General features: G+C 37.7%; 1 protein-coding gene and 1 pseudogene across 6 annotated transcripts in view; one reads left to right on the forward strand and one right to left on the reverse strand.

Annotated features, from left to right (window-relative positions):
* The window catches only part of SPATA6 (spermatogenesis associated 6), a 127,064-nt gene extending 100,506 nt beyond the window's left edge, over positions 1-26,558 (reverse strand). For 3 of the 6 annotated variants that reach the window (XM_032160785.2, XM_032160788.2, XM_032160787.2), the window contains exons 1-3: positions 26,274-26,558; positions 11,215-11,352; positions 9,758-9,806 (exon numbers count right to left, since the gene is read on the reverse strand). In XM_032160785.2, coding sequence (XP_032016676.1) covers positions 9,758-9,806; positions 11,215-11,352; positions 26,274-26,324 — 238 coding nt within the window. In that variant the 5' untranslated portion in view covers positions 26,325-26,558. The remainder of the gene's footprint in view (positions 1-9,757; positions 9,807-11,214; positions 11,353-26,273) is intronic. The other 3 variants (XM_032160786.2, XM_032160783.2, XM_032160784.2) reach the window with 2 other exon arrangements.
* LOC116474082 (U4 spliceosomal RNA) lies at positions 6,139-6,249 on the forward strand (annotated as a pseudogene).
* Positions 26,559-27,400: the final 842 nt, after the last annotated feature.

Here is a 27,400-nt window from a genome sequence, read left to right on the forward strand (position 1 = left end):
TGAACCCGGGAGGCGGAGCTTGCAGTGAGCCGAGATTGCGCCACTGCACTCCAGCCTGGGCGACAGAGCGAGACTCCGTCTCAAAAAAAAAAAAAAAACAGGAAGGAAATTCTGACACGTTACAACATGTATGAACCTAGAAAACATTACGCTATGTAAAATAAGCCAGTTTAAAAAAAAACACACATAAATACAGCATGATTGTGCTTATCTGAGATACTCAGAGTACTCAAAATCATAGAGACAGAAAACAGAATGGTGGTTGCCAGAGACTGCAGGGAGGGGAAAATGGGTGTTATTGTTTAATGGGTATAGTTTCAGTTTTACAAGATGAAAAGAGTTATGGAGCTACATGGTGGTAATGCGTGCACAACATTATAAATGTATTTAATACCACTAAACTGTATACTTAAAATGATTAAGATAGTAAATTTCATTATGTATATTTCACTGTAATAAAAATTACTTCAAGGAGAAAGACTGTAAATTATTTAGCCATAAAAAATGATGAGTTCGTGTCCTTTGTAGGGACATGGATGAAACTGGAAAACATCATTCTCAGTAAACTATCACAAGGACAAAAAACCAAACACCGCATGTTCTCACTCATAGGTGGGAATTGAACAATGAGAACTCATGGACACAGGGGGTGGGGGAGGAGGAAGATTAGAGATATACTATCTAAAAGACAATTAAGGGTACAGGAAACAAATGGCACATGGATACATATAAAATACCCTAAAACCTAAATTATAATAAAAAAATAAAAAAGAAATAAAAAAAAAAAGAAAAGCTTTATGGAGAACTAATGCTGCTGGAACACAAATATTAAGTTAATGTAAACTACATCTACTGGAACATACAATATAATCTTATTTTGTAACTGTCTATTATCTTATAGCTAAAAATAATTTTCCTTCTTCTTCTGTACAACTTCTCATTTTCACATGTACTTTTACTGTGAGTTACGAATTAAATGTACTATGATACTCCAGAAATATTATAGAAAAATAGTAAACCAAAAGGCCATAGGAAATACCTTACGTGCCAGACTACTGTTAAACCTCTGTACCAGCACAAACAGCTGCTATAATAATTTCTTCTAAATACCTATTTACCTGCCCAAACTATAAAGATAAATTGGTTTGAATATATTTGTTATGTAAATCCTTAGTCCTACAAGCTCTCCTGAGGACTGAGTCAGAAATATTCTCATGCACAGACTTTGAGGAATGTATTCTTAGCCTCAAACCTTCACCTGAAAGCATTTTAAAGGGGCTTTAAAAAAGGTTTTACCTGATATTCCAGATATCAGGTAAGAACTAATTCCTAGAAGCCAAGAAGCAGGAGCTCTAATAAAACTGCTACTTCTAGCTCCCTATAGGCAAGAGAAATCAACAGAAACACCTAGTAACATACTGCAATATAAATAAAGATCATATCTTCTCTTTATCCAAATGGTGGAAAAAGGAGACCAAAACAGCTATTCTAAATTTTCAAATACAAAATACATTTCCTAATCACAAGATTGTAACACTACAAACAGGTGTCTTTAAATAGGACAGTTCCAACGGTCATAAAAATGGTAATGAGAGGCAGTTATATGACGCAGTTATGATATTTTGTTTAACTCCTTGGATATCAAACACATATTAGGTGCCAGGTACTATGCACTAGAGATACAGCAGTGAAAGAAAAAAAAAAAAAAACCAGGAAAAATCTCTACTCTTAAAAAACTGTTATTCTAGTGAGATAAAAAATTTAAAAATAAATAATATGTCAGTGCTAGAAAGAAAAACAGGAGAACCATTCATTCCTTTTGCCCTGAGTGGTACCTTTTTATACCTTTGGTTTTGGCAAAAATATTACTAGCATACCCCTTTACTCTCAAAACATACTGGTGTACAAGATACAGAGATAAAGATAATAGAACAGAATTGAGACATTGAACAAAGAGAGGTGCTGTTTTATATATGTTGGTAAGAGAAGGCCTCTCTGATTATGATAAATCCGAGGAATGACTGGAAATAAGTGAGAGAGCAAGCCATATACACATCTGGAGGAAGAGCTTTTCAGGTAGTACATTTGTGGCAGTATAGTGAGAGAACATCTGTGGTGCACTTACGGGTTTGTGTGTGTGTGTCTGTAGATGAAAATCTGCAAACCTTCAGTGAAAGAAGACGAAAATCCAGTTTCAACAGAAAATCTATAAAATAGAAAACTTTTTCATTCTCTTTCTTGCCTAAAAGTGGTTCCCAGGGTATACATTAGGCATAAATTATTGTGTTCTCGTAGATTCCAGAATTAAAACCATTTCCCTGAAGAGGAAACCTTCTCTATAAGTGTAAAATTGCCCTGTTATGGCTTTTAATATCATTGACATTTAATATAATTGTATTAACTTATGTAATATAATTATATAACTAATTTATTAAATTATAATACATATAGTTAATATATATCTCCCTAGAGCCTGAGGTGATTCTGGGTCCCTGGAGATTCCTTAGTGGGGCATACAGGGTATGAAATAGAATTGGAAAGTTCTATAATAATACTAATGTACTGACACTAATAATACATCACCAATAATAATAAACAAGGAACATTTTAAGTAATTAGTATGTCCAAGTGAGAGGTGAAGCCAGCTGGACTTCCTGGGTCGAGTGGGGACTTGAAGAACTTTTGTGTCTAGCTAAAGGATTGTAAATGCACCAAGCGGCACTCTGTAAAAATGCACCAAACAGCGCTCTGTGTCTAGCTAAAGGTTTGTAAACACACCAATCAGCACTCTGTAAAATGGACCAATGAGCACTCTGTAAAATGGATCAAACAGAAGGATGTAGGTGGGGACAAATAAGGGAATAAAAGCTGGCCACCCCAGCCAGCAGCAGCAACCCGCTCAGGTCCCCTTCATGCTGTGGAAGCTTTGTTCTTTCATTCTTCACAATAAATCTTGCTGCTGCTCACTCTTTGGGTCCGTGCCACCTTCAAGAGTCGTAACACTCACCACGAAGGTCCCCAGCTTCATTCTTGAAGTCAGCCAGACCAAGAACCCACCAGAAGGAACCAACTCCAGACACACAAGGACTGTCAGAATCATTTGATCTGAGGTTACTCAAGGATCCCCATTCATAGACTATCCAGTTAAAGGGGTGCTAGGGTCCCCTTGAGAATCCGGAGCATGTTCAATTTGTTTTTTAATAACATTCTTAATTAATACATTTTTGATTTTAGGCAGACAGATAAGCATATATTAGTTTTGTATTTTAGACAATAGGAAATGTATATATGACTCAATTCCAATACTAGAATAGGTAGCTGAAAATTCTAGAAGATTCCACATTGGTTCAATAATCTTCCTTACTTGAAATTCTTCTCTTTGCTTCCACTGACATACAGCCAAACTGATTATTTGGGCTTGACTGTATATTTTATTTAAATGGGTTATTTCTATCATTTCTGCTATCATTCTGTGTTTAAATTTAAAGGCTCAGTACTATGGAGGCACACTGTAGGAATATCTATGAGGTGCTGCCAGGGCATCTATTCTCCTCCTTTCCCCTTCCATTAAAGATCTACATAGTTCTTAAGCTAACACATGTACCACCTGAACGAAAGGTAGAACATGTGTATATAGGCTATGCCAACAGCATACTACAACCCCCTTTCTACTCTGATTAGAATAAACCTCAAGGCTTGATGAAAAGTATGGAACACAGACTTCTTACTTATTCTTAAGGATATGGTGGGGAAGATGTGAGGCCTGAGACCACGGCAATTTTGCTGCTATAAATTTTGCTGCCATAAATTAGGTTAAGATTCAAGAAAATATAACAATTATAAATGTATAAGCAATTAAGACCGAGCCTCAAAATAAATACATCACACTAGGTCCAATTAGGAGAGAGAAGTCACACAGGAAAAGTTTAATATAAAGAACAGTTAACTATAACAGGGTATTCAAGGAGTAAGAGACTGTCTAGGAAGATGTAAAAAGAATTTAAAATAATATAGGAATAGCAGGTAGAAAAGCAGCCATTACCCCTAGGGCTCAGAGTACCAACAGAGAAACTCTACATAAGCCTTATTCCCCAGTGTTGAGATCAGACCTTGCTGGAGAGGGTACAGTCTGGGCTCACTCAAAGAGAAGTCACTCTAGTGCCGTGCCAGTGGTATATACTGAAAATCTGCCCTTTGGAACTTGCCAGAAATTCTCCCTCTAGGATAGCAGGGAGGCTATTTACAGGGAGGTATTTTATCAGAAGCTTCACTATAGAACAATCTAAAGAGAGGCCAGCTGGGGGAAAACACTGCAGACCACCATGTATTGCAATACCTGGCCATTTGAGAAGCTACAACAGCTTCAGAAGCCTGGTGGTGGAAAAAGTCAAATGAATACATTGGTACCTGGAAGCAAAATCTGCTCCCCTGCAGTATTTCTTCAGGGTCCTCTAATATACAAAGCTTCAGTGCCAGGTAGAGAAAAAAATTTTAAGGGTTTAAGTCAATTTCCACAGAACAGGAAAGAAGATTGAATTTGGTTAGGTGCAATAAATTGATAACCAGCAGATTATATGAAGCAAAACCTGATATAAATGAAAGAAATAATTCAATAATTGTAATTAGACATTTAAATATCTTTCTCTTAGTAATTAGTAAAACAACCAAGCCTCCCAAAAGAACACAATCAGAATGCACAAGACTTGAACATTATCAGCTTAAATGACAGAAATAGATTGTAATAGATTAACTCAATCAATGACAGCAAAATACAGTTGACATTGAACCACATGTTTGAACTGCATAGGTCCATTTATACACGAATTTTCTTCTGCCTCTGCTACCACTGAGACAGCAAGACCAACCTCTTCTCTTTCTCTTCCTCCTCAGCCTGCTAACATGAAGATGATGATGAAGACTTTTATGATGAACTTCTACTTAATGAATAGTAAATATATTTTCTTTTTTCATGGTTTTCTTAATAGCATTTGCTTTTCTCTAGCTTACTTTATTATAAGAATATAGTATATAATACATATAACAAACAAAATATGTGTTAATTGACTGCTTATGTTATTGGTAACGCTTCTGGTCAAGAGTAGGTTATTAGTAGTTAAGTTTTCGGGGGAGTCAAAAGTTATACATGGCCAGGCATGGTGGCTCATGCCTGTAATCCTAGCACTTTGGGAGGCCAAGGTGGATGGATCACCTGAGGTCAGGAGTTCCAGACAAGACTGGGTAACATTGCAAAACCCCATGTGTACTAAAATACAAAAATTAGCCGGGCATGGTGTCACGCACCTGTAGTCCCAGCCACTCAGGAGGCTGAGGCAGGAGAATCACTTGAACCTGAGAGATGGAGCTTGCAGTGAGCCGACATCGCACCACTGCACTCCGGCCTTGGCAACAGGGTAAGACTCCATCTCAAAACAAAAAAACATTATACGTGAATTTTCGATTACATGGGAAGATGGCACCTCTAACTCCCATCTTGTTCAAAGGTCAACTGTACACAATCTTTTCAAGTGCACTTGGAACATCCTCAAGACCATAGGATAGGCCATAAACAAGTCTCAGTAAATGAAAAAAGTTAAAATCCTACAAATTATGTTCTCTCACCACAACAGAATTAAATTAGAATCAACTTTAGAAAGAAATATAGGAAATCCCCAAATATTTGGAAATAAGATATTTCAAAAGAACCCATGGTCAAAGAAGAAATCAAACCAAAAAAATTAGACAATATCTTTTTTTTTTTTTTTTTGAGACGGAGTCTTGCTCTGTCGCCCAGGCTGGAGTGCAGTGGCGCGATCTCGGCTCACTGCAAGCTCCGCCTCCCGGGTTCACGCCATTCTCCTGCCTCAGCCTCTCCGAGTAGCTGGGACTACAGGCGCCCGCCACCACGCCCGGCTAATTTTTTGTATTTTTAATAGAGATGGGGTTTCACCGTGGTCTCGATCTCCTGACCTCGTGATCCGCCCGCCTCGGCCTCCCAAAGTGCTGGGATTACAAGCGTGAGCCACCGCGCCCGGCGACAATATCTTAAAATTAGTGGAAACAACAAATAACAGCAAAACTCATGAAATAGGGCAAGGTCAGTGGGAAGATGGAAATTTACACCTTTAAAAGCTTGTATTAAGCTTTGCACATTGGCAGTATCGTAGCCAATGAGATTTATCCAAGGCATGATTATTGCTAATAAAAAGCTTATATTAGAAAGGTAAAAATATCTGTAATCAATCATCTATGCTTCCATCTCAAGAAGCTGCCAGCCTGGGCAAAATGGCAAAACCCCATCTCTACAAAAAATAAAAAAAATTAGCTGGCATGGTGGCACATGCCTGTGGTCCCAGCTACTTGGGAGGCTAAGGCGGAAAAATCGCTTGAACTTAGGACGTAGAGGCTGCAGTCAGCCGTGTTCATGCTACTGTACTCCAGCCTGGGTGACAGCAAGATCCTGTCTCAAAAAAAAAAAAAAAAAAAAGGAGAAGCTGAAAAAGGAAGAGCAAATCATAGGCAAAGTAGGTACAGGTTGAATATCCCTAATCCAAAAACATGAAATCTGAAACGTCCCAAAATCCAAAACTTTTTGAATGCTGACATTATGCCACAAGTGGAAAATTCCACACTTAACGTCATATGATGGGTCACAGTCAAAATGCAGGCACACAACAAACAAGTTTATTCAGTGTCCCCATGGGAAAAAAAAAAAAAAGACGTTCTCCATCCCCATCAGCTGCAATATGTCTTTTCTGAGCACACCCATATTCCCAGCACATATCCACATATTCATACCAACATGGTTCATAATTGCCCAAAACTGAAAACAGTCCAAATATCCATCAAATAGTCAATAGTCAATGTGGAAGGGAAACATTCCATACAACAGAATACTATTCAGCAATAAAAAGGAATTAACTACTTAGATGTGGAACAACATGAATGATTCTGAAAAACATTACTCTAAATGAAAAGAAGCCAGAGAAAAAAGACTACATATTGCATAACTCTTTAGATGAAATTTCTAGAAAAGGCAAATATAGAGAGGCAGAAAATACATTGGTTTCTGGGGACTGGGAGGTGGGCACAGGGACTGACTGCAAATAGGCATCAGGAACTTTTTGGGGTGGTAGAGACATTCTAAATTGGAAAATGATGAGGATACACAATTGTATAAATTTTCTAGAAATCATTTAACTATGGTTACAATGGGTGAATTTTATGATATATAAATTATACCTCACTAAAGCTGTTAAATAAAGTAAGAGAAGGAGGGAATGAAGGATTTGTCCTGCCTTTCCTCTAGGAACTATATTTCAAAGTAACAAAATTGCTGATTAGGAAAATTCCTTTTATAGAAAAATTCTAGCTAATAAATACAAAAGAATGACAATATTAGAAAAATAGTAATGTGCAACCCCTAAGGAAAACATGGATCTCAAAGGATACTACAGCTATTAGATGAAAAGCTGATGGGCGCCTTATAATGGAGGAATCAGGCTGATGCTGCCTGGAGCCAAATTATCATTCTCAGCATCACTAAACGTAAAACAATCAGATATTTTATGCAACTTGACATAATGCCATTAAGTACACAGCACCAACTATGAAGATTTCTTGCCAAAGTAACAAAATAAGCCAGAATCTAATCAAACCTCTATGTCTAATTATCAGTTTATAAAACAAGTAAGAAACAATCTAAACAACATTTTAAGGAAGCAATCAGCCAAACTCAAACTGTATGACATGCTAAATGAGCTAGTTTTTCTAACAAATCCACAGTATTAAAAACAAAAAAGGTAGGACACTACTACAGGAAAAAAGAGAGAAAACGACATATATGATGTGTGAACCACACCTTGATTGGATCCTGTTTTAACAAATCGATTGCAAAAAGACACTTTGGGGACAACTAGGGAAATTTTGAATTATGACTGTTTGATTTTATTAAGAAATTACTGATTTTGTTAGGTATGATACCAGCATGGTGGTTCTGTATTTTTTAAAGCCTTTATCTGTTAGAGGCCATACCAAAGTATTTGTGGTGAAATGACATAATGCATAGAATTTGCTTTTAAATATTCCAGCAATGCTCTTCAGGTGGCAGAGTGAACATGTAATAAGACTGGCAAAATGTCAAAAATTATTGAAGCTGGGTGCCAGATACACAGGACTTCATCACATACTATTCTCTCCACTTTTAGTGTTGGTATTATAAACTCGCTCTTTTTTTTTAAATTAAGGAACCAAAAAAGATTGCAAAACAGTACAGTAAGGGAGGAGTAAAAGACAAAAGATCCCAAAGCACATTAGAGAGGTCAGGGATAAAGACTAACATGGAAGTAATCGGAGGATAGGTAATACATGAAGCCAAGTCTCTGGAGAGTATTATATAAGGAGAGACCATAAACAAAGTAGAAAAAGAGATCAGAGAAGAAAGCCAGTGGAACATTAACATTTGAAGATAGGGCAGAGAAAGATGAATTTAAAAAGGATACCAAAAAGTGGAATACTAGTGGTTGGGAAGAGAGCCCAAGAAAAAAAAAACAACAGGGAAATCAAAGAAAGAAAATTTCCAAAAAATAATAACCACTAAGTACTCTTCTTATAGCCTCAAAATTTCAAATCAAATGGGACAAAAAAGACATTGTTTTTTAACAGAAAAATTTCAAAATGAGAGAAATGTTTATCTTCATTTTTTTCTAAGATACACAATTTCCCAGACACTGAACAAGATGTTCAGTAAATATTAAAATTCATATATCCATTAGCACCACACTGCCACCTAGCCAGTCTGCCACAGTGGAAAATATAATACCAAGGGCTAGAACAGCTATACAAAATAAATAAGATATTGACATTGGCCATAAAGAGTTATTTGGAGAAGAGTCACTAAACTATAAGCTCCATGAGACAATGGGCCAGACTCTTCCTCCCTCTAATACTCAGATTCTTGCATGTTGCAGGCTACTTGTTTCTACATTGCTGAAGTCACAATGGGGCTGAAGTCACAATGGGGCCAGCAGGGGAGGCCAAATGGAAAGGAAAGTTAATAATAATTATGCTCAATTTTACTGGCCTTTTGAGCCACAGTTATACATTAGATCAATCTGGTGATCCCAGAGCCCTTTCTAATTACAAAGATAAATTAACGGAGCTTTTCATTTAACACTCAGAGCTTAAAAAGTGTACACTTTTGCATTGCTGCTCTCACAAATAGTTGTATCTTTTTATAGTTATTCTAAGTAGTTTGAAGAATTTACTTGTTATGCAGAGCCTTGAAAAAATGCATTTTTCAAATAATTTATTAACGTAATGAATGCCACGTAAAGTGCAAAAGCATATATTTTAAGCTACCATTACTTTGATCTATTATTCACTCTCTTGACTTGAAATACACTGAAGTTGAAGACATATTTCTGTTTGCGGGAAAAATCTCACCTAACATGAATCTCTATCATTATATCACAAACACCCCATATCATCTTAATCAATAAAAAGTTTAAATAAGTCTCTGTTTTCCACAGACCAAACACACAAAAAAAGAAATAATTCTCAGCCTCTCTGCAGCATATATATCTTTTATTATTTCCAGGAATATTCTGAAATTCTAAAAAGTATTAAAAAGTCTCAGCTCAAGATTTTTAAAGTTCTACTAACCCCTTTTAAACTTTTATTTAACCTAAGATTAAACATCATAAGGATAATAAATCCTAAAATGTCTTAGAATCAGGAATTAAAAAGTTAAAAAACTTACATTCAAGCTGTGTAACCACATCTCCAGGATCTACTGCTTCCGGGAACACCTACAGTGAGAAGATATAGGGAGAGGCAGGAAGGAAGATATATATGACTATTTTTTCTCCCCTCATCCCCAAAATATCATTCCTTTCACAATCACAGAAACTTTTGACATTATTGAGAACTATCAGTTCCTCTCTGCTTCCCATCACTACAAAAGATTCTACAAATAACCTTTATAGCTTGTGTTGCCTCCGTCTCCAACTTCCTCTGCTAGCATTCTTCCTCCTGTTACCATGATCATACCAGGTCTTCTTGGTGTTCCTCCAACCCATCAAGATTATTTTCAACTACAAGCCTTTATATTTGTTATTCCTCTACTTAGAATGTTCTTCCCCTAGACCTTCAAATAAGAGTAATATAGTCTCATAATTCAAGCTCAGTTTAAATGTTATTGCCTTCTCTGACCACCTTTTAAAATAGACAATCCCCCAAATCCCCTTACCCGCCCATTATTCTCTTCATGCACTTATCACTACCTAAAATTATTCACATATTTATCTGGTTATTATCTGTTTCCCCTATTACAATGAAAGCTCCCAGAGGGGAGGATTTTGCCTTGTTTACCATGTGTCCTCAGTGCCTAGAAAAGTCCACAGAATAGAGTAGGTTCTGGAGAAAAAGAACAAAAGAAAGAAGGAAAAAGGGAAGGAAGGAAGGCAAGAAGGAAGGAAAGAAGGTGAGAAAGAAGGAAATTAAAAAGTAAGAAACACAATTGGTCATAATTAACCAAAAGCTGCAGTTTTAGGGGGGAAAAAAAGACTTATAGAAAGAAGTATGAAGAAACAGTCATAAGTAAAATATCATATTATATATTTTTTTTAGATGGAATCTCGCTCTGTCACTCAGGCTGGAGTGCAATGGTGCTATCTCCTCTCACTGCAACCTCCACCTCCCAGGTTCAAGCAATTCTCCTGCCTCAGCCTCCCGAGTAAGTGGGATTATAGGCAGATGCCACCACACCTGGCTATTTTTTGTATTTTTAGTAAAGACAGGGTTTCCCCATGTTGACCAGACTGGTCTCGAACTGCTGACCTCCGGTGATCCATCCGCCTCGGCCTCCCAAAGTGCTGGGATTACAGGCATGAGCCACCACGCACGGCTGATATATTCTTATCTATTAATGACTTTGCTCTCTTTTTATGAAAATCATTATTTAGAAATCAAGATTCTATGTTACACAAAGTCCACTAAATCAATTTTAGGAATAAGCTAATCAAGGAAAAAAGGCAACTGATTCAATGCATATTTAATGCAAATTTTCAAGCTTCCAGACTTAGGTTACAAATGTCCTTTTGAATTAAACCAAAGCACACAGTCAACAGTAATAATTTGTGTTATAGGCTTTTATTCAAAAATTGGAACCACTTTGATTTTTTGTTTGTTAATACTTGATCTAATATTTGAACTCACCTTTTCAAACACCATTCTGGCATTGAAGACCAGGGGAAAAGTGGCTGGGACACATTGTGTCTTTTTGTATTGGCCAAACACACAGATGCTAAGATAGATGTCCTCTTTGTCTTTAAGCACGACTCCTGGGCAAGTTACCTGAAAGAAATTAGATAAAATGGATATAACTGCTTTATAAATTCCCTGAACTATCCTACTAAAATAACTTATTATCAAATATTACATAAAAAAATTAGTCTGGTAACCTAATAAAAAATACTCACAAATAAAGAGAGAGAGACAGAGACTAGTGTTTACAGAGTTAAATGAAATGCTTTTATAACTTCCATCCCTCTGAGAAAACTACAATTTTCCATTTGGTTACTTGTGCCACATTTGAAGTTCTATGTACTAGCTCTTGGGACAGACACTAATAGTTTTAAACAGTCAGCCTGAGGCTCCCACTTTATGCTGAATGCTGACATAAAGTTATTCAGCATCATTTAATCACAAAGGATTAACACTCAGCAGAAATAAAACATTATATTAGAGAATTAAAAAAACTCCGATAAAAACCACAAATCTGACTTCTATCACCCAAAATCACAGTCCATAGATACCTTCATCAAAAGCAATATGACAAAGTTTCAAAGCTAATAAATTGAAAGTTTCTAGCCCAATAAAGGACTTTTTACATATTAAATTGCACTTAACTATCCTCATTGTGATTGACAGAAAATATAGGCAAAAAAATGTGTGGTTATTAAATAACACATGGCACAGTCTCTCCAGTACCTACCATATTCTATTGCCAGTGATCAACCACACCCTTACCAGGGTATTAAAGGCTCTCTAAGATTTGAGTCCAATATAATATTACCCAACACTCCCAACAACACATTCAAAGTATATTTTTTGTTGTTCTCTTTTCTTGACTCATGTTCTTTCATCATCGTATAATGTAACATAATATAATACAATGTAAGGAGCAGTAACTCCTTACTACTCCATTCCATCTCCTCCTCATTTATTCCTACCACCTGCCAAGGCATACATCAATGAACATCTCCTACACAAAATTTCTCTTGATTCACCATTATTCAATTCAACCTAATTCAAACATTTATTATGAACTTACTATATGCAAGTAAGTATGTCTTAAATTTCTGTAGCATTTTGTAATTATGGTACAAATTATTGTGTACATGCACTTTAATTAAGAGGGTACATATCACCTCTTGATCATAAATTTCCTAAGGACAGAAATTTTCTTTTCCTCATCATTGTATCCAAAGATACAGACTTTCAGTATTAAGAAAAAGCATAGAGATTATCTAGTCTAGCTTTGAGTTTTTTATATGTGAAATAAACAGAGCCCCAGGAAAGTTAAAGTGATCTACTAACTTAAGGTCACAAAGTAAATGAGTCATAAGATTAAATAAGTTAATATATTCAAAGTGCTTACAGCAGTGCTTGACAGAACATTCATTAATACTATCACAATTATTAGATTAAAAACCATATAACCTGCCATCTTACCACACTATTACACTGAATAAATGACAAATACTTCACATCCTTTTGTACATACTAATTATCTTCTCTGCCAGCTATTTGACTCCATCTCCCTCTTACTCTATGTTCCACTTTTGCTCTAATATATTCCCAATTGATCGTTAAAACCAGGGTCCTCAGCAAATCTCATTCTGTCCATAAGGTTCATTTCTTGCTTTGCCTCATTAAAACTAAAACCGTCTTAGAGTCCCTCTAAATCTGTGCTGTCCAAAATGGTAGGCACTAGCCAATTACACCCAGAGATATAGCTAGTCTAACTTAAGAAGGGCTGTAAGTGTAAAATATGCAATGGATTTTTAAGACTCAGTAAAAAAAATCTGTAAAATATTTCATTAATAACTGTTCTATTAATTGCATGTTGAAAGGATATTTTGAATACACTGATTTAAATAAAACATATTATTACTTTTGACTACCTCTTTAACTTTTTTGTGTTTTTTGTTTTGTGTTTTTTTTTTTTTTTTTTTGAGACAGTGTCTCTCTCTGTTGCCCAGGCTGGAGTATGGTGGCATGGTCTAGGCTCACTGCAAGCTCCACCTCCCAGGTTCACGCCATTCTCCTGCCTCAGCCTCCCAAGTAGCTGGGACTACAGGCGCCCGCCACCATGCCCGGCTAATTTTTTGTATTTTTAGTGGAGACGGGGTTTCACTGTGTTAGCCAGGACGGTCTCAATCTCCTGACCTTGTGATCTGCCCACCTCAGCCTCCCAAAGTGCTGGGATTACAGGCGTGAGCCACCGCGCCTGGCCTACTACTTTAATTTTTTTAAATGTAGCTATTAGAAAATTTAACATTACATCCTTGCCTCAAATTTGAGGCTCTTATATTTTTTCTGGACAGTACTGCTCTAATTGTCCTCACTGGAAACTGCTGAGTCTCTATCCAATTTGTAACATATGCAAGAAGGTGTTGTTTTTTTCATCTACAATTCTACAAATTCTGCTATCTCTTAAAAGAACACCCAGCAGCTTTCCAAAAACAAAGCCAGAAAAGGGAGGTTAAAAGAAATCAGATGGGACAAGTAGAAAATACCTAGCAAGGTGGTTGACTTAAATCATCTTGACAAGCTATGACATAGACTTGGCAATTTAGAAGAGCATGCACATGTGCAAAGCTGTTCATGTGCCCAGAAATGACCTGAGAAAGCCATAACCCTTCACCTCTGGCTGACCTTGAGGCTTTGAGAAAGTTGGAAGTGAAGGCTAAGGCAGAGTTGTAAATGGCTGCCAGGGGACAGAAAGCATACCCCAACATATACACAGAGAACCTTGACAATGGCTGAAAGACCTCTTGGTTCTAACATTTAAGGAAATAGAAGGCCAATCTTTAGGAGACCATAAAGCTAACTGAGCAAAGCCATCAGTGGCTACACATGACAAAGATCACAGATTTTACAGAGTTAGTTCAGGAAGTTAATTAAACAAACAAAAAACAATAATACCAGACAATAACAAACTCAGGAGAAAGGGAGGCAGCTCTGATTTACACAGTCCCACATAATTTAAAAAGTCCAATTTTCAACAAAAATTGCAACATGCAAAGAAATAGGAAGCACAGCCTATACATGGGGAAAAAAAAAAAGAGCAGTCAATAAAAACTGTCCCTGAGGAAGCCCAGAAGTTGGGCTTACTAAACACAGATCTGAAATCTATTATAAATAATACAAAGAACTGGCCAGGCGCGGTGGCTCACGCTTGTAATCCCAGCACTTTGGGAGGCCGAGGCGGGTGGATCATGAGGTCAGGAGATCGAGACCATGGTGAAACCCTGTCTCTACTAAAAATACAAAAAATTAGCCGGGTGTGGTGGCGGGCGCCTGTAGTCCCAGCTACTCGGAGAGGCTGAGGCAGGAGAATGGCGTGAACCGGGGAGGCAGAGCTTGTAGTGAGCCGAGATCGCGCCACTGCACTCCAGCCTGGGTGACAGAGCGAGACTCTGTCTCGAAAATAAATAAATAAATAAATAAATAAATAAAACAAAGAACTAAAGGAAATCTTGTCTAATGATGTAAATGAAAGTATGGCAATGCTGTCTCATCAAATAAGAAATATCAATAAAGAGGTAAAAATTTTTAACAGAACCAAATAAAAATTCTAGAGTTAAAAAAGTGCCAAAATTAAATTAAAAATTCACTAGAGAAGTTCAAGAGGAGATATGAGCTGTCAGAAGAAAGAATAAGGGGACCTGAAAATATGTCAATTAAGATTATCCAGTTTGATTAACAGAAGGAAAAATGAACAGAGTTTCAGACCTATGGGATACCACTAAGCGCAGTAAAATAAATAGAATGGGAGCCTCAGAAAGGATATCACAAGAAATGATGTATGAAATCTTCTGATGTTTAAAGAAAACCAATAAAAGAATCCAACAAGATCAAAGAAATCAAGGGAGGATAACTTGAGGCCAGGAGTTCAAGACCAGCCTGGGCAACATAGTGAGATCCTCTCTCTACAGAAAAAAAATTTAAAACTTTTTAAAAGATCAAAGAACTCCAACCTGTGCACCTAATAAACTTTCAATAGAAGATAATCTATCCAGGTGTGGTGGCTCATGCCTGGAATCCCAGCACTTTGGGAGGCCCACACGGGTGGATCTCCTGAGGTCAGGAGTTCGAGACCAGCTTGGCCAACATGGTGAAAACCCATCTCTACTAAAAACACAAAAATTAGCTGGGCATGGTGGTACATGCCTGTAATCCCAGCTACTCAAGAGGCTGAGGCAGGAGAATTGCTTGAACCCGGGAGACAGAGGTTGCAATGAGATAAGATCACACCACTGCACTCCAGCCTGGGCAACAGAGCAAGACTCCATCTCAAAAAAGAAAAAAGAAAAAAAGAAGAGAATCCAATGAACTCTCAAGAAGAGAGAATCTTGGAAACAACAAGAGAGAAGTGATTCAGCAGGCATCAATAATCTTCAATAAGATTAACGGCTGACTTTTCATCAGACATGAAGCCAGTAGGCAGAGTGATAACTGACTCAAAGTGCTGACAGAAGAAAACTTTCAAACAATAATTCAATACCCACAAAAGTTTTCTTTCAAAAAGGAACTAAAACTATGTGATTCCCAAATAAACAAAAACTGAGATAGCTCATCACTAGCAGAACTTCCCTATCAAAAATACTTAAAGAGAATCTTTCAGGTTGAAATGAAAGAATACTAAACATAGGCTCATATCCACATTAAAAAAAAAAAAAAAAAAAAAAAAACACAAAATAAAAAAAAAAAAAAAAAAAAAAACAGTAAATGAAACTATGTAAATATAAAAACAGTGTAAATGCATTTTTCTCTTATTTCTCCTATTTTATTTCAAAGACAATTACAGAAAGCAACAATTATAAAACTGTGCTGGTGTACTTATATTTATAAAAATGTAATTTGTATGAGAATAATATAAAGGAAGGGAGGGAGAATAGAACAAAATAGAAGCAAAGGTTTTATGTAATAGTGAAAATAAGTTAGTATTAATCCATACTAGATTATAAATTAAGATGCTCATTGTAAACCCCAGACAAGCACTAAGAAAGTAACTTTAAAAATACAGCTTAAAGAAAAGAAAATGTAAGTGGCACACTAAAAAATAATTAACACAAAAAAAGCAATAATGGAGGAATAGACAAAATAGTCACAGAAAACAAATGACAAAATGACACAAGTAAATCTTATCTATGGTTATATTAAAGATAAATTGACTAAACACTCCAACCAAAAGGTATAGATCGGCAGAACAGATTCAAAACTATGATCCAACTATTTTTTTGGCCATAAAAAGAAATAAAGTACTATTACATGCTACAACAATGTACCACGTACATTGGATGAACCTTAAAAGCATTATGTTAAGTGAAAAAAGTTTTAAAAGCACAAGGCCAGGTGTAGCCAATCTTTTTTGCTGTCTTTTTTGCTGACTGTCAGTGGGCAGAGTATCCAGGACTTCTTTTCCCAGGGGCAACACTGCCTGCTCATTTCTGGCTGTCTACTCTAACAAACTGATTAATGGATAGGCAAAATATGGTATGTCCATACAATGAAATATTATTCACCATAAAAAGAAATAAAGTACTGATACATGCTACAACAGGGATGAACCTTAAAAGCATTATGCTAAGTAAAAAAAGTAAGATACAAAAGGCCACATATTGTTTGATTCCATTTATAGAAATGTCCAGTATAGGCAAATCTACAGATATGGGAATTAGATCCAGGGGCTGGTGGGAGAGGGAGAATAGGGAATGACTACTAACAGATACAGGATTTTTTTATATGGTGATGAAAATGTTCTGAAATTAGTAGTGATTTTTGCACAACTTTGTGAATATACTAAAATTTACTAAATTGTACACTTTAAAAGGGAACATTTCAGTCGGGGCTGGTGGCTCACACCTGTAATCCCAGCACTTTGGGAGGATGAGGCAGGTGGATCATGAGGTCCAGAGTTCGAGACCAGCCTGGCCAATATAGTGAAAACCCATCTCTACTAAAAATACAAAAAATTAACTGGGCGTGGTGGCAGGCACCTGTAATCCTAGCTACTCGGGAGGCTGAAGCAGGAGAACTGCTTGAACCCAGGAGGCAGTGGTCGCAGTGAGCCAAGATCGCGCCACTGCACACCAGCCTAGGCAATAGTGCGAGACTCCATATCAAAAAAAAAAAAAAAAAAAGACCATTTCATAGATGTGAATAATATTGCAACTTCAAAAAGATAGACTAAGGATAAAAGTGAAATGAGGGAAAAGATCTATCATCCAATTACTAATCATAAAAGCTGGGGTAGTTATGTTAATATGACATAAAGTAGACTTCAGAAAGAGAAAAATCACCAAGGATAAAGTGGAACATTTCATATTGATTAAAAGTTTGATTTACTAACATAATCAAATTAAATTAAATATAATAGCATCTAATTATACAGTGTCAAAGTAAATAAAGCAAAAAATTATGCATTTGAATTTCAATACTTCCCTTTCAATAACTGACAAAAATAAGCAGTCAAGTAATCATTAAAGATACAGATGATATAAGCAATATTTACCAATTTGACCTAAATGACATTTATAGAGTACTTCATCCAACAACAGAAGGATACACATATTTTTTTCCAAGGGCACATAAAAACATTCACCATGATAGATGATACTGTGAGTCATAAAACAAGTCTCAATCAACATAAAAGGACATAAATATTTTTTAAAAAATCATGCAGAGTATATTCTCTAACCAGAATGAAATTAAACTAGAAATCAATAATGGGAAAATATCTGAAAAAAATACCTAAATATTTGGAAATTAAATAATAGGGTCCTAAATCACTCATAGGTCAAAGAAGAAATCATAAGACAAATTAGAAAAAAACTTCCAACTGAATAAAAATGAAAACGAAATGTATCAAAATTTGTGGGATGTAATGAAGTCATGTTTTTTTTTTTTTAAGATATGAGGCCTTGCTCTGTTGCCCAGGCTAGAATGCAGTGGCGTGACCATAGCTCACTGCAGCCTCAAACTCCTGGGGTCCAGCAATCCTCTCACCTCAAATTCCCAAGTGGCTAAGACTACAAGCAGGTGCCACCATGCCTGCCTAATTGTTTTTTCAGAGATGGGGTCTCACTATGTTGCCCAGACTGGTCTCAAACTCCTAGGCTCAAGTGATCCTCCCACCTCAGCCTCACAAAGCACTGGGATTACAAGCATGTGCCACTGCACCAGGCTTATTAAATCACTTCTAAAAGGTATATTACAGCATTAAATCTTCAAAATTCTTTTAATTCATTTTCTGTTTGGAAAAAAAGCATTTGACAAAATTTAAGCCTCATTCATAATAAATGTTCTCAGCAAACTCAGAAGGAAATTTCCTCAACCGAAAAAGAAGAATGTCCACTCTCAATGCCTCTATACCACAATGCACTATAGGTTCCAGCCAGTGCAGAAGTACAAGAAAAAGATATTTGGAAATGAAAGAAATAAAAGGCACATAGGTTGAAAAGGAAGAAGTAAAACAACGTATTTTCTTTTTTTTTTTTTTTTTTTTTTTTTTGAGATGGAGTCTTGCTCTGTCCCCCAGGCGGGAGTGCAGTGGCACGATCTCGGCTCACTGCAAGCTCCGCCTCCCGGGTTCACGCCATTCTCCTGCCTCAGCCTCCCGAGTAGCTGGGACTACAGGCGCCCGCCAACACGCCCGGCTAATTTTTTGTATTTTTAGTAGAGACGGGGTTTCACCATGTTAGCCAGGATGGTCTCGATCTCCTGACCTCGTGATCCGCCCGCCTCGGCCTCCCAAAGTGCTGGGACTACAGGCTTGAGCCACCGCGCCCGGCAAAACAATGTATTTTCAAACATCTTAGTTGTGACCTATTGCAAAATGTGATACTAGAAATAATAGGGAAATTAAGCAAAGTCACAAAATATAAAGTCAATATATACCGGTAAGAATGAAAATTGGCAGATATTTAAAAAGAGAGACTAAATGAGAATTTTGGAAAATTTAGTCAATTAAGTTAAAAATTTAGAGGAGATAAATTTTAAATTATTAAGTACAAATTTAATATTGAAGAATTCTCTAAAAACAAGAAGACTTTTTATGTTAAAAAAAAAAGCATTTAGGAGCCTCTCTGAACCTGTTCTGGTTCAAGGGTTGCCTGATAAATTTAAAGAATAATAAATAAAGCTCTTAAGAAACATTGAGAATAGATAAAAGTTCCAACACATATCTAATAGTACTGCCAGAAGTTAAGACAGGAGAGAACAGCAGAAAAACAATACTCAAAAATATGGTAGCTAAGAATTTTCAAGAACTACAGAAAACCTTAAATTCTCAAGTGGAAAGCATACACCCAGTGCAAAACAGAATAAACAAATAAATCCACAGCTCTATACATCACAGTGTACTGAATTACATCAAGGATAAAGTGAAAATACATAATCAGTGAAGATTTTAATACGTCTCCATTACAAACGGGTAGATCATGCAGACAAAAAATTCAATTCCATAATTGAATTTCAGAATAAGTAAGATGGATGTGAAAATGACAGAGCCGTACATCCAACAAATGAGATTATATATTATTTTAAGCAAGTAGAGAGCATTCACAACAACTGGATAAGTATCAGGACACAAAGGAAATAACAAACATAATATCACAGAGACCTTGTTCACTAGCTATGATGGTTAATTTTATGTATCTACTTCACTGGGTTAAGGGATACGCAAGTAGCTGGTAAACATTATTTCTTGGTGTGTCTGTGAGGATGTTTCCATAAGAGATTAGTATTTGAATCAGCAGATTGAGTAACAAAGACCACTCTCACCAATGTGGGCAGGGATTATACCATCTGTTGAGGGCAAGGATAGAACAAAAGGTCAGATTAAGGGCAAATGTGCTCTCTCTCCTTGAGCTCGGACATCCATCTTTTCCTGCCCTTGGATAACAGAACTGCAGGTTCTCATCCCTTCAGACTCCAAGACTTACACCTGGTTCTCAGGCCTTTGTACTCAGATTGAATTACATCACCAAGCTTCCGTGGTTCTGCAGATTGCAGACAGCTTGCAGGCAGCATGTCATGGGACTGCAAAGCCGTCATAATCAAGTGAGCCAATCCCCATAATAAATTCCCTATTAAATAACTATATAGTGTATCCTATTGGTTCTGTTTTTCTGGAGAACCCTAATACATGACCCCAATGCAATTCATTAAAATACCACAATAAAAGATAATATATATGTATATGTGTAGGTATGCATGTGTATAGGTAGGGGGGAGAGTATGAGTATGGGAGAGTGTTACACACACGTAAATCTTATGCATCTTGGAATTAAAACAAGTCCTAGATAATTCATAAGCTAAAGTAGAAATCGTAATAAAAATTATAAAATATTTAGAGCCAAATGATTTTAAAACATTATCAATACCTTTGAGATGCCAGTTAAACAGCAACTGGAAGTAAATCAAGTGCCTTAAAGGCAGATATTACAATGAGAAAAAATATTGCAAATTGCAGAGGAGTGGTAAATACAAAATTCAGGATACCGATTAGCCAAAAAGAAGAAGGAAAAAGGGATTTTATTAGGCAGAGATTTACAGGACGCTTCACTTGGATGGGTACACAGGTGTTCATTAAATGTTACTCTATAACTTCCTATATATCTGAAATATTTCAAAATAAATGTTTTAAAAATAACTGAAAAAAAGTATTTGACTCATAAAGCTAAAATCTCTCTACAAATACAAATAAAAGATCCTAAATAAAAAATTAGCCAATCAAATCCAGCAAAATAGAGTAAAAACTGTACATCCTGACTTAAAAGAACTTATCACAGGAATGGGAATAGTTCAACATCAAAAAGTGTCATTTTTTTTTACAGACTATGAAAGCAATATTATATAATAATTTCACTGGATTAAAAAAAACATCCCAAATAACTCAACATTCGAGATTTTTAAAAATTAGAATAGAAGGGAACTGCATTAACTCAATAAATGAAAACCCTACAGCCAATATTCTATTAGGTTGAACTACATTTGAAATGGCTCCAATATCCTCATTCTATTTTCCCAAATAAGCTCATAAAAATTGAAATATTAAATATAAAAAGAAGGTAAAGAGATAAATCAGCAATAATACTTCTTCCCATCAAAGATAAAATGTTTTAAAGATTTAAAATGTAAGTGATGGAAAATATAATTCTTTTGATGCGCTTTAAAAACAAGTTACTTAGCATACCATATCATTCTCCAGAGATTCATTGAGAAAAGTCACACTTTCCTCTTAGCAATATATTTTCTCTCACGTCATATGGCTCTGTTGGGCAACATAAAATGTTGTGTAACACATCCAAACCTTTCTATGTTTTTACTTTCATATTACTAAAGTATTACACAGATGAGATTACCACTAACACAAAACTTCAGCAAAAAATAAGCATGGAAGGGGTAGAGAAGAGTGAGATTGCAACTTTCAACAGGCAATTAGAGATAACACCTAGTTTCCAGTTTATACAAATTGGGAAAAAATTGAATGTCACCACAAAAAGAAGAAAAAATCAGGCAATAATACAACATGAGCTATTCTATAACTGAGCCAAGTATGTTCAAAAGGTAATGTCCACAAAAAGATTTTTACAAGAATGAATATTCATAGTAGTATTATCCAATAACAACCATAACCTGGAAACAACCCAAACAACCATCAACAAGAGAATGGATAGCATCAGAGTAAAAAGCTTCTGCACAGCAAAGGAAACCACTAACAGTAAACATACAGAATGGAGAAAATCTGATAAGGGGTTAATATCCAAAATACGTAAGGACCCAAACAACTCAATAGCAAGAAAACAAAAAACCTAATTTTAAAAATGGGCAAGAGGTCTGACTAGGTATCTCAAATGGCCAACAGGTGTATGAAAAGGTGCTTACCATCTCCAATCATCAGGGAACTGCAAATCAAAACTACAATAAGATATGCCCTCGCACATGTTAGAATGACTACTATAATAAATTCAAAAAATTGTTGGAAAGAATGTGGAGAAAGGGGAACCCTTGTACACCATTGGTACAAATGTAAATTAGAAGAGCCATTATAAAAAGCATATTTCCTCAAATAATTTAAAAAAAGAAAAATTTCCTCAAATAATTAAAAATAGAACTACCATATAATCTATCAATCTCACTTCTGGGTATGTATCCAAAGGAAATTAGTATATGGAAGAGATCCGCACTCTCATATTCATTGCAGCATTATTCACCATACTCATGATATGGAAGCAACCTAAGTGTCCATCGATGAATGAATGGATAAAGAAAATGTGGTAGGTGTGTGTGTGTACACTATTCCAATTTCTATCACTGTGGATTAGTTTGCCAGTACTTAAACTTCACATTGGAGCCACATAGTGTGTGATATTTAGTATCTGATTTCTTTTGCTCAGCATGTTGTTGAGATTCATCCATGTTGTTGGTTCTATCAGTAGTTCCTTTGAATTGTGGAGTAGTATTCTATTGTATGTGTATACCACGACATATTTATCCATTCTTTTTTTGTCAAAACTTACATATATTTACACTGTACAAAGTGATGTTTTGCTACATGTATATACACTGTGAAATGATTAATTCAAGCTAATTAATATTTCCATCACCTCGTATACTTATTTCTCTCTGGAAAGCAGTTCTGTCTGGAATGGACCTGAAAGGGGAACAAGGGAATTGTGAGGGGTGATGGAAGTGTTCTAAATCTTAATCTGGGTGATGGTGACATGAGTGTATGAATTGACCAAAACCAACTGAGGAAAAAAAAGGAACACTGTGGGAATAAAAAAAATAGAACTGCTCTATATTAAAATGAACTACAAAGACCTATCAATCAAATGATTAAAGGCAATATCTAAACCTTGACTGGATCCTGGTTTGAAAAAGTTAACTATGGAATCCATGTTTGGGACAACCAGAAAAACTTGAATATGAACTAAATATTAAGAATTTCTCACCAATTATCTTAGGTGTAATAATGGTGTTGGGATTATACAGAACAATCTCATTTTTTAATTTTATTTATTTATGTATTTATTTCAGAGACAGGGTCTGTGTTGCCCAGGCTGGAGTGCAGGGCTACTCACAGGTGTGCTCACAGCATACTACAGCTTCAAACTCCTGGGCTCAAGCAATCCTCCTGCCTCAGTCCCCTGAGTAGCTGGAATTACAGGTGCCTGTCATCATGCCCAGCTAATTTCCTTATTTTTAGAAGACACATGCTGAAGTGCTTACAGGTGGAGTCTCATTATGTCAATTTACTTTCAATGTTTAGCAAAAAAAAAATACATAAATATACACATACATATAGATAAATTAATGTACATGGTCATGGGTTACAGTTATTCATTGAACTATTCTTCTAAGTATTCTGTATGTTTGAAAAATTTCATTTAAAAATTTGGGGAGAAAGATGCCAGTTTTAATAGGTACAGAGTGATCTCCAGGACATACTGAACGAAGAAAAGCAAGGTGCAGAATAGTTTATATGCTATCTATTTCATAAAAACAGATATATATTTTATATGTATATATGTTGTGTGGTATGTGAGAGTCTGTGTATCTGTTTATATCAAAACCAGTGAAAATGGTTACTTAAAGCAGATGAGTATAGGTGGGAAATAGTTTTGAGCCTGGAAGCAACACTTCTCTGAGTATATCATTTTATATAGTCTTGAACTTGAACTATGTAAATGTAAAAAGGAAATAGACAAGAAACTAAAATCAAAATGAAGATGTTAAAAATATCTAGGGTCATATAACCTTTCTATTCAATCAAAGCCAAATTAATCAATCAATCAAACATGTTTAACTTGTATGTTTGCTAGTGGGGTTTTTTTTTTTTTTTTTGCGGGGTAGGGGGTGGGGGCATTGTTTGTTTGCTCCTTCTGAGCATCAGAGCCATTTTAAAAGGCTTTTGTTGTTCAGAATTTCAGGAACATTTTGCAGATCTGCTTCGAAATAGTTGTGCAATCCTAGACAAATAATAGCCATGCTATTACAGCTTGGCTGTAAAAAGGGATTGAATCCAATGATTTCCATCTAAGATTTCTCGGAACTATAAAATTCTGTGACTTAAATGTTTGTTGGGGGAAAATATTATTTCCACCTGCATCGTTTTTTTCAGCTCTGATGAGTAACAAAGCTCCATTATACAGTGAATTACACATTCACTTTCTGCAATACAATTAATAGGAGTAATGCAGCTATTCCTCCGACTCCTTCAAGCAGTAATCAGTTACAACAGAGTACTTCCTCTTAGAAAGTTTGTATTGGCAACGTTAGGGAAGCTGCAGCCAGCCAGTCGGGCAGCTGCACTCACCAGACTGCTAAACACCATTAGTTGGCAGGAGGAGGAAGAAGCCTGCAACAAAATCTATTAAGGCTGAACTCTGAAGGAGTTTCACTAACTTATGTCCTGGGCCAAGGGATCGAGAAAGCTTCGTGCATTCTTCTTGCTAAACTAATTTTACTTCACAAAACGTTGTCAAAAATGGCAGCTTTGGGAGGAAAACAAGTAAAGCTAGGGCTATGGAGTTTCCGAGAAAAATCTCTGCAGGCTTGAAGATAAAGGGAGAGTCCAAGAAAATTTCTACTTCACCACCACTGCCTCACACTCTGCCCCACCCACACTTGCCTTCTTTAAGACCTGACAAAAGACCTAAAACAGTCCTGTGATTTTCCTAGGGGTCTAAGTTCTGTGCTGCAGCAACATCATTCTAACGTGACGAAGGCCAGCCAGGAAAGGCGGGAAGCTGCAAGCACGAGTTAAGTGGAGCCTGGCCAGCAGGGTGTACAGGAAGGAAATGCAGAGGGCTCCTGGCTGCAGCACCCAGGAGAGTAATGGTAAATATTTAAGCACCCTCAACCTCCAAGTTTTCCTAGGAGATCCAAGAGAAGACAATATACATAAGAAGACATATTGAGTAAGAAGGAGTGAAGAGACCGAATGGTGAATTTCGGTTCCAAACTCCGTACAGGTCTGTGCCTGCAGGACTAAAATGGGGTGTGGAAAGGGTCTTTTGGAGATTTCCTCCAGAACAGACAAGCTGGAGTATTCCTCTGAACAGGGGAATGAGAGGGTTCTCTAAAGAATGCAGGGGAAGAAGTTCAAAACCCTTGGAAGTCTTCTGAGATCAACAAGCAGATAGAGTTTTCTCCCAGCATGGAGAGGTCCAGCCCCTTCACTGGATGAGTGGGGTTCTCTGCCCCAGCGGGACTTCCACAGGAGGATGGAGGAAAGCGTCCTTTTGAGCAAGTCTGGAGAGTGAAGGGGTGGGGTTGCAAGTTTGGAGAAGGCGAGTTTCCCTCATAAAGCTGACTGGGCCTTTCTTGCAATGGCTGGCACAAAGTCGGAAGGGTCTGGGGACGGGAGGGGCCTGAAGTGATTTCTGAGGAGTTGAGTTTTTCCTGTAAGGCCCTGGGAGGGAAGGCAAGGTACTTTGCGCAATGACACATTTCAATTGTTGGGTGTGAAAATTCTCCTTTGAAGACAGAATAAAGAAAGGCCCCTTCATTAATGCGGGTTTGAAACCGGTCTGAAGTGGTGTGCCTGCAGGGATTCGGGAGGACATGCGACCCCCACCCCCAGACCTGGGAAAGGCGGGGGCAATAATTTTCTAAGAGAACTGGAGCCCAGAAGAGGAATGAAAAGTCCCCGCGCCGCGCACATACACTCTCTCTCACTGGAAAGTTAGGAGCGAGGAAAGGAACTCTGAAGTGGTTTGGGAACGATCTGAAAGCGCGCAAGTTGGAAGTCGGGTTGAAGCCAGCGTAGCGGAGCAGGGGTCAGGCCTCTGCGTGGCCGGAGTGGGAGGGCGATCATGAGTCTGAGGTAGGGCAGGACCGAGGGGGCGTGGGGTCGACGCTCCCTAGGGATGATTCGGAGGGTGAAGGAGGTTTGGGGGTGATTCCCGGCTCTCGGAGGTGACCTGAGGGAGCCCCTGAGCCAATGGCCGAGGGTGGGAGGCGCTACCGGTACTCACTGAGCTGATCTCCAGCGCCAGGGCGCACTGCAGCGCCTTCACCTTCGGCATCCGTGCGGGGAGGGGCGACGGGGAGTGACCCCGGCCGCGGGCCCGAGTGAGGCCGGGAGACCTGGGGCTGGGCGGGGACGGGGAGGAGACGAGTTGGCGGCGGCGGCGGCAGCAGTGGCCCCCAGGCCGGGGCCCGCGGTCCAGCCAGGGTCCCGCCGGAGAAGCAGCTGAGCGCGGGGCACAGACTCGTTGTCATGGCAGCCAGGAGGGGCGGGGCCGGAAGAGAGGCCGCGCGGGGCGCTGCAGGGCCACCCACGCGGGGACGAGCGCTGGAGGCGGGGCTTGATGAACGCCGAGGGAGGCGGAGCCGGGCAGGGGGCGGGGCTTCTGAAGGGGCGGGGTGAGGCAAGGCAGCTCTTCTGTGATGTCAAACTGCGCCCAAAGCCGGATGAAAGGGAGCAGCTGTTTGTATAACGGGACAGTGCTCAGTTCAGGGAGTTGGAGTTCCTGTAAGGCCGTCGGAGGGAAGGCCTGAGTTCCAACGTGGTGATGGCACCTTGGGCTAGTGGCGACCCACCGTGGCCTCAGTTTTCCCAACTGTAAAAGAATAATAATTATTAGTCCTCCTATTTGAATTTCACGGCACAGTTTACAAAGCCAGCATGAGGATCCTGGGAATTAGAGAAGAGACTTGCCCAAATCAAAGTCGGAACCAGGACTGGAACCCAGGCGCTCTCAATTTAAACCCCAATTGCCTCCCTGAGGAGAGGGGCTTGATACTCCTAGTCTCCTACTCTGTGATTCTCTTTGTTAGCGCGTTCCCTTTTCCCTTCAAGTTTTCCTGTCTAATTCACCTGTGTATGCATCTTAATGCATATTGCTTAAGTGGAACTGTCAATGAGGGGCCAACACTAAGTCCAGCTGTGAAGGGCCTGGCAATAGACCATCAAAGATAAAAAGAACCTGAGATTGCCCAATCCAATCGTGTTAAAAATCATTTGTATTGCAAAATATATTATACATGCAGAAGTTTATCTTAATAATAATGTGAACAGTGCCTGTACAACTAGCACCCGGTTAAGAAATAAAACATTACCAGCACCTGAAAAATGCCCCCAACGATTACATTGCCTTTC

The sequence above is a fragment of the Hylobates moloch genome, unplaced genomic scaffold (assembly GCF_009828535.3).
Source record: "Hylobates moloch isolate HMO894 unplaced genomic scaffold, HMol_V3 SCAFFOLD_8, whole genome shotgun sequence".
NCBI lineage: Eukaryota > Metazoa > Chordata > Mammalia > Primates > Hylobatidae > Hylobates > Hylobates moloch.